This window comes from Nicotiana tabacum, chromosome 16, assembly GCF_000715075.1.
Source record: "Nicotiana tabacum cultivar K326 chromosome 16, ASM71507v2, whole genome shotgun sequence".
NCBI classification, from domain to species: domain Eukaryota; kingdom Viridiplantae; phylum Streptophyta; class Magnoliopsida; order Solanales; family Solanaceae; genus Nicotiana; species Nicotiana tabacum.
Genome location: NC_134095.1, coordinates 53220935 through 53232782, shown reverse-complemented (window position 1 = coordinate 53232782; position 11848 = coordinate 53220935). Strand labels below are relative to the sequence as shown.

Sequence of the window (11848 nt, the reverse complement as noted above, 5' to 3'; positions counted from 1 at the left end):
AGTACAACAATCTATGAAAACTCAACAGTCTGTGGATAAAGCTTCCGAAGAAACTATTAAGCAACAAAATGGTTCATCCGTGAAAGGCAACAGTAAGTCCAAAAAGAGTCAAACTGAGCAAGCCATGTCTGAAGATGATAATGTGGGGTTAGTAAGTTGGAAAGGAAAGTCTGGTGAAGGGTCTAGCAAACGAAAACGGGAAACTGTTAAAGAACCTGGTGCACTGAGGACAATCTCCTGTGATAGTGGCCTTTGGCAGCAACGATTAAAAATTCAAAAAGTCTTGTGGGGTCGTACATTTGACACAACAATTTTGGAGATGGCCGGTATGAGACAAATTCTTAAGATTGTGGAGTTTCAACAATGGGAACACTTGTTTGAAGGGAGCATACCTCTAGTATATGAAGATGCAGTACAAACATTTTACACATCTCTCTTCACTGTTGAGGGGGATCACATTTATGCGCTAGTAAATGGAGTAGACATTGTACTTGACGCTTCAACATTGGGAAAGGTTCTTAGAATTCCATGTGAAGGGATGCCTTCAATCAAGGGTGTTTGTGGTGTAAACTTCAGGAGAGCCATCATAAAGGAGCAAGCTATTCATTAGGGGGAATAGGTGCATAAGAAGGTATTGCTTCCTGAGTATCAGCTTCTCTTTGAACTGGTCAATAAGGTGTTATTACCTCGTTTTGAGAGGCGATCTATTGCTACAAAATCAAATATGGTCTTAATCGAAGCGCTTGATGAGTTTGTCCCAATCAATTTGCCAGCAATCATGATAGATCATATGCAAAAGGTGGCAAACTTTAAAGGTGGGAATCATGGGCTACCATATGACTTTCTCCCCACTCAGGTGTTCAGATTCTACAAGGTCCCTTTGGGGAATCCCAGAGTAGGCACATGCAAGCAACCCTTCTATAAGACCACTTTAGAAGAATGTGAATGTGTAGAAAGAGTTGGTGGAAGCATCTCGACCATCTCTCAGCTGATGAACGCTCAAAATGTAGCTTCTGAAGAGATCAGAAGGTTGAGGGCTCGAAATGCCATACTGAAAACTCAGTTCAGTCAAGAAGTTAAAGGACCTGATTCTGTTAATGAAGAAGTTGCATGACTAACAAAGGAAAATGATAAACTTCGGGCACAATTACTTGAAGAACAACTGTTTGCAAATGCTCGACTGGACCTGGTTCTCAAAACCATTGTTGTTTCTTCTTCCAAGCCTCCTTCTTCTAGTATCCCCTAGGATCCTCTTAGTGTCCAACTATTTTTGCTCTAATATTTTGTGGTTGCTGTTTTATTTTTGTTTTCCTTTGTTTTTGTGATAACATGCTGGAATTCACCATTACTGCTCCTGTCTTGCTCAGTCCATTGTTTAATAAAACAGCTCCCCTTTTTGCCTGTACAATGCTGTGTTCCTCTGGCTTCTCCTTTTTATTATGTTGTCTGCACATATGTGGCATGAGCTAGCTGTGTTAGACTTCTTTATGTTACATTCCTGCTTGTGCTCTTTTTAATGATTCCAAAAGGGGGAAGAATATAGGATTAAGGGGGAATGGAACGTTGTGTGGGAATATCAGATTTTAGGAGAGCTCTAAGATTAAGGGGGAACTTTGTGTAGTTTCTGGTATCTTATCTGGTTATTTTTGCTCTAAACAAATACTATCTATGCCTAAGTTTGTCATCATCAAAAAGGGAAAAATTGATGGGTTTTCAATGTCTTGGCCCTATGTTTCTTATGTTTTGATGATCTAACAAACTTGTTGTGAAGAACCAGATAGAGAACCTGCCCCCACATGGTATACATTTCAACTAACCTAGTCCAAGTCAAAAAATCAGCAAATGAATGAACGACCACAGGGAAGAACATAATATGGACATGGTGACCTAGTCCCTTAGGGTTCTCCGACACAAGTACAAGTCAGTGACTGTCCGTAATCATTATAAAGAGGAACACAACAAGGACCTGGTCCCTTGGGGTTCTCTGATAGAAGTACAAGTCAACTGTACAGCTGGAACGTAGCAGCAGAAAGTGACCATCTCACAACTGTTACAAAAGAGGAACACAACTAGGACCTAGTCCGTTAGTGTTCTCTGACAGAAGTACAATTCGACTATCCAGCTGGAATGCAACTGCACAAAAGTGGCTATGCAGATAGTACAATGGTCACTTCTCATTGGGAAGAAGCGTGTACCAAGAATTAACATCACTATCTATTGTGATGTCTTTTGTGATATAACAACCTGGTGCAAGGAACAACATTTTTGTGCATTCAGTGATACTCTCTCTCAAGCATAACAGTGTTTATCCAGCATTGAAGTCACTGGTGTGTCAAGAATAAGAAGACAACTCCACTAAGGATCAGTTTTTAAAGAGTTTATGTACATCCGTAGTTGAGTTGTAATCTTGTCATTTTTCTCTTTATTGTATTTCCTAGTTTGCTTTCTTAGAAGTTTTGTCTTAGGAAAAAACCAAAAATCTGTAAACTTCCGAGTTTATGTTGTGACTAGGAATAGTCATAAGTTTAAAGCCTTTGTAAATAGGAGAGTTATAAAGTGGCTTGTGGTGAGAGCATCATAAGTTAGTTGAAGTCTTTGTAATAGGGCTATTGCAAAGTAGCTTGTAATAGGGAGATTGCAAGTTAGTGAAGTTAAAAGCCTACAAGAGTAGGTCGTGGTTTTTTGATCCCATTGTGCGAGATTTTTCCACATAAAAATCCCTTGTCTTTTTTACTTTTAGTTTCTATTGCATTCTCAGCATTATCTCATATAAGACCAAGTACTCTACAGTATGGTGGACTCATACAAACTAACAATGAACCAAGACTGCAGAGTCTACCACGTCTCATACTCCTAGTAAGGGTAGTAGAAGGAACATGTTCATTAATAATCACAACCTTACGAGGGTCAGGTGTTGAGAAGACATATTTAACAAAGAAAATATAGTGGAAAGATTGAGGCGTACAATGCAAGGTTAAGGAGATGAATGCAAAGAAGAAGGAAGAGGATATCAAAAAAATCAAGCATGACGAAGTATTTATAAGAAGAAGCAACCGACATCCAGGTTGGCCATTATGAACTGTCATAATAGAACCGTCACTTTGTGACTGAGGCAACCGCATAAAACCCCTAAAAAGCACTGAAAAACTGCAGAACCAATCAAGATAAGCCACGTGGCTTGTGCATTAAATGGACGTGATGTATGTCACATCGATTCTGAAGAAGGCATTATGATACTCGAGAAATGGCGACAAAGAATTTCCCCCATAAATACTTACTACTTTCCGAATATTTAGTTGAGAATATTCAGAAAGTGGGGGACTATCTGCATTAGTGAAAACAAGGCATGACAGGACCATCAATAAGGTGACATATGACATTGAGTTAAAGAATTCAAGAATGCATGGGAGAAACACCCCTAGGATTTCTCTAGAAAAGGAACCGACTCTGACAACAGGGAAAAAAGAAATAGGAGCAGAATGTATAAAGACAGTGAAAGAAGGAAGGTGTACGAATCCGTCATAAATAAGGAAGAAAAATCAACATATAAACGTGGTTACGAGAAATTCTCAGTAATAAATACTTCCGTTATAATTATATATGAAAACGGGTAATCAAGGCAATTAATGCCATTAACAAGTCCGAATTAAGTATGAAAACCGTTATAACTGTGTACTCTTATATAAGGACTTAGTCCTCAATTGTAATGGTATTCGATTATTATTGAAAATATAACCAATCATTCTTTATTTTATTCATAAGGTTCTAACCGCAATTTCGGGAGTGCTTATCAATTTTACTTTCCTTATCAATTATTTCCATTAATTATTTTGTTCTTCAAATTATTAGAAAAGTGAAGTAAATCTTGGTTATCAGTAATCGGATTTCTTCTGTTAAGCACAACGGAGGTTGATCACATCGACCAAACATTTACTCTATTTGGAATATGTGTGTAGTAACACTTTAATGTTCAAAAAAATATGGCACCTGTAACCTTCAAATTCTTGATCCGCCTCTAATTGCTTGGTTAGGAATAAGTTATTCAGGATTATAATGACATATATTATAATATTCAAATTAAATAATAATGTGATTATATTGTAAATGTACATTATTGGTAGATAATTGGTTCATTAAACTTAAAATGGGATAAACGTGGCATGTATTTAGTTTTAATTAGATAAAATGAGATAAATTTTTATTTATAATTTTAATCTTGATTTTTTAGAAGAATTTGGGTGAAAAGCTTTAGAAATGGGTAGATAGGTCATCTTGTTGTTATATATAGTGATTAGTAATCTCAACATTATTATCGCACATTGAGCGTGTATAGAAATAATACCATTATTGTAGTATAAACAGTCACTATATTACTAATGAGATTTTTACATTCCTATGCCATATAGTAAACTATATTACCCTCAATGCTTAATTTTTAATATAATTACCTTTTATATACCTAATTACCATTTATGTACATTTTAGGGGTTTTACTAGTATTAATTAGTCTCCTAATTTAACTCTACCGTATATTCCCACTCCCCCCCCCCAAGTTTCTCTCTCCAAATCTCACCCCCTCACCCACGTATCAAACGACACTCCACGATTTCCTCTTCAATCACCCACTATTCCCTCTTCTAAAACTAGCGAAAGTAACCCCTCCATTATTCACAACCATTAAAAAGTTTTGAAGTTTTGAATTCGAATTTGGGTTTTCAAAAGACATTGTTTGTTTGGATTGGATGTTGTTGCAAAAAATTGAGAATTCTCTCTATGCCTCTCTCTATCTCTCAATCCCCAATTTCAGTAATATAAAGCAAATGAAAAGAGAGCAACAATTCCAACATTGACAGCCATTAAAAAGCTTTGAAGCTTTGAATTCGAATTTAGGTTTTCAAAAATCATTATTTGTTAGGATTGGGTGTTGTTGCAATTAATTGGAAATATGGTTTGGAGTTTATATCTCAATTTTGAGGGTTTTTGGTGAAGATTAGACTTGATTTTGGCTGAATTTCAGATTGAAACTCGAAGAAGCAGAAGAAGAAGACATTACATACATTATATTGCAGAAATTGTAGAAAAATTATAAAAATATTGTAGAAAAATTATATTCTGTTGTTTATTTATTTTTCTTTTATTCATTTAACTATTGTATGAAAGTTGAACAACATTGTATAAAAATTGTATTTAAGTGGTATTATATTGTAGTTGTATATAACTGAGTAGAAATAATATACGAAAATTGTAGATAAGTTGTATAATATATAATTATTTGTATGAAATTTGTTTTTACTATGTATAAATCAGATACAAAATATACAAAAGACATATTGTATGAAGTTTGTATTTAAGTTGTATGTTATTGTAGTTGTATTTGACTGGGTAGAAATAATGTGTGAAAGTTGTAGATAAATTGTATAATATATAATTAGTTGTACAGGCCCCCTACCAACTCGCTCCCGGTGACATTAGGCACTACCTCATTTGGACTAGAAATAATATAACTGTCGATAAAATAAATCATTGTTGTGTTTTCGGTCTCGTTGAATAAAATGAAATTTGTTTTTACTATGTATAAATTAGATACAAAATATACAAAAGACATATTGTATAAAATGTGTATAAAAAGTGTATTTAAGTGGTATTATATTGTAGTTGTATATAACTGAGTAGAAATAATGTATGAAAATTGTAGGTAATTTGTACATAAGTTGTAGATAAATTGTATAATATATAATTAGTTGTATGAAATTTATTTTTACTATATATAAATCAGATACAAAATATACAAAAGACATATTGTATAAATTTTGTATAAATTTTGTATTTAAGTTATATGTTCCATCCTCAAGGCAACCCTCGTAAACTATCCCAAAACCACCTTGACCAATTTTAAGGATTGGGGAAAAGTTCCTTGTGGCCTTGTAGATTTCTCCCATGGTGAATTTAACACTCCCTGCCTCTTTTGCGTGGATTGAATTATTTTCACTAGCATAAATGCTTCTCACTAGCATAAATGCTTCGACTAGCTATACCCACCGGGACCCGCTGTTTCAATGCATGCACCACGGTTAGTTCCACGGGGCCCTGGAGACGTGACCGATTTGTAATGCCTCTAGTGGCCTTGTTGGGGCTCGAACTGGCGACCTGAAGGACTTTGTCCTCAGGCCTTTACCAACCGAGCTACCCCTCAGGGTTGATGTAACTGATCAATTTGCAGCCAATACATTTGTTAAGCATCTGTTTAAGTATTTACTGACTTTTTCTATTAAAAAAAAAGAATTTAAGTGGAGTTTCAGCTTTATGGAATAGCAAAAATCACAATGCAAGAATTATTGTCAATCGAGGAAGATGGATGGCCAAGTCAGAAAAGCCCTATTTCCTGTAATCAAAAAATTAGAGAAGGAAAGATCCACCGAATTGTAACATATGAGTGGAAACATGGAAAGAGAAGAGGAGGGAAAAAAAAGGAAAAGGGTGTAACTAAATCCCTTAATTGAAGGCACTAATAATGGATTGAAAGCCTTTTAAGATGAAATGTATATATTTTGTAAACAAAACTTGTATAGGCAGGGTAATTTATTAAACATGAACATTTAGGGTAATATAGTTTACTATATGACATATGAATGTAAAAATCCCATTACTAATTCCAGAATAAAAGTTATACATAACATGAAATAAAATAACTTACAATTATAGTATATTTGTTCATGCTTGTAAAATTAATTTATTTTGAAAAGTATTTTTTCTTAAAAAGATTTTTCAAAAAAGTACTTTTGGCGAGAAATAGTTTATGTCTAGCTTATCAATTTAAAAAGCACTTTTGAGTAACAATTAATGTTTGGCCAAACTTTAAAAAGTACTGTTAAGGATATTCTCCTCAAAAATATTTTTCAAAAAAGTTCTTTTAGGGAGAAACTATATTTTTCTACTTCTCAAGAATTGTTTCTACTTCTACTCAATTTTTTTTTCTTCTAAAAACTGGATCAAACAACTTACTTTTTTTTTTCTTTCAGAAAAAGTACTTTTGGCTAGAGAGGTATCAGAATTATGAACCAAGCTACCCCTAGAAATGTAACTTTAATTTACAAAAGGACTATATAAGCTGTTTAAAAAGAAATGAAAGGACTATATATGGTCAGAGGTAAATGTAAAGGACAATTTTAAACACCCCCAGTAGCTAAAAAGGACCCATTTTGTCATTTCCTCTCTAGTCCCTTCTTCTCTGTGGTCAATTTTTCTGGTTCACTTCTACTCCGATGAATAAGATGGGAAAACCAGCGGATTTCGCCGCTGCCGCCGGTACTACGCCTCCGTCAGAACCTCCAGAGTCGGAGTTACAACCAACACATTCCCAGGAATCGATGATTGCTAATCTCCGCAAACTCTCCGACGGCCTCTCCATGTTCCAGCGATGCTTGACTGAGCTAGAACAACACATTGATTCCGTCCGGACCTCAATCGGCTCCTCTATGCTACTACTGCGAAAGAATGAACAGTCAACTAATAACACTCCGTCAGCAGCGGAACTCCCAGCCGCACAGCCAGAACCAGAACCATCTTGTGAATCTGACCCCTCTGAGGTGGAAGATGAAAATGAAGATGAAGATGACGATGAAGATGACGATGAAGAGGAAGAGGAAGAGGAAGAGAAGGAGGAGGAGGAAGAGGAAGAGGAGGAGGAGGAGGAGGAGGAGGAGGAGGAAGAAGAGGAGGAGGAGGAGGAAGCGAAACCCCCTTGTCGTTCAGAGCTGGAAATCCTGTGCGAAACGATGAACAGCATTGGTCTGAAGGAATACATGATAACGCATCTCTCAGATATAAATGGACTGCGTGAACAAGTCCCTAAGGCATTGAAACTCTCGCCCAATCCTGCTAGGCTTGTATTGGAATGTATTAACAAGGGGGGAAGCGAAAGGTATGTTAATAGCTCAAGATCATTAGCTTCTGTATTGGCTTTGGAGTGCTTGTTGTTAGCTGCTGTTGAGAATGACAAAGGGGCCAAGGAAGACGCGGAGCAGGCAGCTTTAGCATGGCGGGAGAGAATGATTTACCAAGGAGGTGTAATAAAGGCTCACAAAATGGATGCCCGAGGTTTGTTGTTGCTCATTGGGTGTTTCGGGATTCCACAAGCATTTACAAATCTTGATATCAGATATTTGGTTACGGTTAGTGATGCCTGGGTGATTTCTGGTGCCCTCAGGAGATCAAGTGTTCTCATGGAAAAGATCCCAGAAATAATTGAGTGGATGTTGAGGCAAAATATAGTAGTTGAGGCCGTTGACATTGCCTATACTTTTGGAATGGAGGAGAGATTTAACCCTCGTAGACACTTGACATCATTTTTACATAACTCTGAAGTGTCATTATTGAACAAAACTAAGGGACTTGAGCAAGGTATTACTGTGCGTTCAGTTAAAAAGAAGCACTTGTCTCATCTGAAATCTGTCAGCGAATGTTTGGGACACCACAAGATTGATCCTACGAAACTCCTTCCTGGGTGGCAAATCGACATGAGAATAATGAACTCGGAGAAAGAAATTGCTGAGTTGAATAGGCATATAGGTGAGAAAGAACTTGCTGAATTGACTATGCGTATAGGTGATCAGAAGATGGCACAAAAGAGAAAAAATGATGAGATTGAGTCGTCGTCTTCTGGTAGTTTCAGCAACAAAGAAATGAGACACTCACATTTTCCGAATCCAAATCCATGGCCACCACAACAACAAAGAGTTGTTAATAATGTTGGTGATAGCAATAACACCTTATTAGGAGGTGGTGGAACTGCTGGCCACATTTATGGTTATTCTCTATCCTCATCGGTATTGCATGGAACTGTTGCAGGCTCAATACACGAAAATGTTGTTGGCTCACTGGCAGGACCCGTGGGAGGTGTTGCGGCCATGGATGGCGCTGGTGCAGGTAAATCAGTGCAAGGAGGTTCAGGTGTTGATCATACACCCGGGCAAATAGGAAGTCATATTGGTCAGTTATATGGATCGCGTGGTGATGCAGCCGTGTATGACAAACTAGCCTCCCACAGCTATGCTTATAGGCCATCATCCTACTTGGAAGGCTCAAGCTCTACGGGATTGCCAAGCACCACACCCGGCGATGCTTATTGGCCAACGCCATACACGGAAAGCTCTAAGGCGTTTCCAAACACCATATCTGGTGATGCCAATAGGCCACCACCATACTTGGGAGGCTCTGCGGGGTTGCCAAACACCATAGCTGGTGACGCTTACAGGCCTCCACCATACTTGGAAGGCTCTATAGGGTTGCCAAACACCATACCTGCACCATATCAGTTTGCTGATACTGTTCCAGCAACTGAACTACACCGAAGCAGTGGCTCACGAGCAGATCATGTCCCATCTGCTGCAGTTGCTCATCCTTCATCCTACTTGTACTTGAAGAGATAGTTTTGTGTCAGGCAGGCATTACTTTCTTACCTTAGTTTCCCTTCTTGTAGTATAGCCAGCTTAGAAGTGATTTTGTGCAGTCTTTTTTTTTTTTTTTTAATTTATATTTCATATGATTTCTTTGCTGATACTAATATTGTCTCCTTTTGTTTTTTTGTTTTCTTGAGCCGATGGTCTTTCATAAACAACCTCTCTACTCCTTCGGGTAGGGGTAAGGTCTGCGTACACACTACCCTCGCCAGACCCCAGTAGTAGGATTTTACTGGGTTGTTGTTGTTGAGCTACTAAAAATCTCTGGCCAGTGTTCAAGGCTTAGCATAATGACGTCTCAATTCAACTTGGAAAAATGTCATGTCTGGAAAGATCTAAAACTTACAATATAAAAAACCAGACAAAAGCAAATAACTGATTAACTTCCCTTTACTTTCTCCTCCATTTCGTTTTCCTCTCTTCCACCAAACATGATCTTTTAACATTTCTTTGCTTTTACTTTCCCTCGTCCAGTCAAGGTGGTCACACTGGTTCCTTGGAAAATCCAAGGTCATGGATTCGATTCCTCAAACATGCATCTTCCTCTTTTTCCAAGTGCGACATTCTTGTTTTTTCTACCGAGATGAAATTAAATGGAAAACATGGTTAGTGAGGATTCATATAGCCGACCTCACTTTGTTGGGACTGAGTTGTACAACAGTTGTACTTGTTGTTTGTTGTTTTGATGTCAATTGTTGACAGTCTATGTGGGCATGCACACTTGTATATCCTGTGTGACAATGCACGGGAGAAAAGTCTATTATTAATTGATATTCTATGTTACAATAAACCCTATTTATATGTATACATAACACATAACCTACTCCTATTACATAAGGGACTAAGACTAGTTACATATATTCACATAACTATTCTAACACTCCCCCTCAAGCTGGTGATATGAATCATATATACCGAGCTTGTTACATATGTAGTTAATACGAGGACCAATGAAGGACTTGGTGAAAATATCTGCAAGTTGATCATTCGACTTCACAAACTTTATAGCAATATCTCCCGGGAGTATCTTTTATCCAACAAAGTGACAGTCAATCTCAATGTGTTTTGTTCTCTCATGGAACACTGGATTTGACGCAATATGAAGAGCAACTTGATTATCACACACAAGTCTCATCTGACTAATCTCACCAAATTTCAACTTCTTGAGCAACTGTTTGATCCAAATTAGCTCACATGTCGCCATAGCCATTGGTCGATATTTTGTTTCTACACTAGACCGAGCAACCACATTCTGTTTCTTACTCTTCCAAGACACCAAATTTCCTCCTACTAAGACACAATATCCAGACGTGGAACGTCTATCAGAAGGTGATCCTGCCCAATCAACATCTGAGTATCCAACGATCTGCTCATGGCCTCGATCCTCAAACAACAAACCTTTGCCTGGAGAATGCACGGGAGAAATATCTATTATTAATTGATATTCTATGTTACAATGAGTCCTATTTATATGTATACATAACACATAAACTACTCCTATTACATAAGGGACTAAGACTAATTACATATATTCTCTCCATTCATATTGGTAAATGTTGGATTTGCATCTTTTTAGCTGCTCCTTTGGTGGTATAAAATTATATTTTCTTGTATTTTGTTTTCAATGTGTTGAACTTCTTGATTTTCTTGTATGGATTGTCTGCACAAGGTTGTAATTTATTGCTTGCTGCGAAATGTCTGATCTTTGGCCATTGAGCTATTCAGCCTGAGAATCTGAGCACGATTCTCATATTTATTGTCTAGAAGATACTTTTTGTAGTTGACCTTCAACTTATGAGCCAATCCTTTTGCCTTGGGATTTGGGAATTAAATTTTTATCTGTGTTTCTTTGCTTAACTAGGTGGTTGCGTGTGTTATATTCTATTGCTGTGGATGTAGAATGGCTGAATATGTAGAATGGTTGTGATGTAGAACGGTTAAAGGTGGTTGAGTGTGTTATACTCAATGTTGTTATTCTAACTTTGCTTCTTAGTTTCTGTGTTGCAGATACACATTATCTGGAAATCATATTTAGGGGTCGTTTGGTAGGATGCATTAGATAAAATAATGCATGCATTAACTTTGTGTATTCATAATACCTTGTTTGGTACACTTTTTGAACCTATGCATTAGTTATACACCCTATTTGGTGTTATCCTATGCATAATTAATGCATAAGAAACCATAGTATTAACATTGCAATGGGGTTTAATGCATACATTAGCTTAGTTAAAGATAACATTGTCCTTCAAAATTTATGCTTGATTAAAATATGCTATTATATTAATGCAAGTTTCAAATAATCCAAGAAAGTGGAAAATAAAATTATATCCCTAGTAAATAAATATATAAATAAATACTTAGCATATTTTCTTTTTTATAAATAAATA

At 36.8% G+C, this 11848-nt stretch overlaps 1 protein-coding gene across 1 annotated transcript; it reads left to right on the top strand.

Annotated features, from left to right (window-relative positions):
- The first annotated feature begins 7176 nt into the window (after window positions 1-7176).
- On the top strand, window positions 7177-9580 carry LOC107827728 (uncharacterized). Its single transcript, XM_016654918.2, has one exon. The coding sequence runs from the start codon at window positions 7263-7265 to the stop codon at window positions 9426-9428; it is 2166 nt and encodes a 721-aa protein (XP_016510404.2). The 5' UTR covers window positions 7177-7262; the 3' UTR covers window positions 9429-9580.
- Window positions 9581-11848: the final 2268 nt, after the last annotated feature.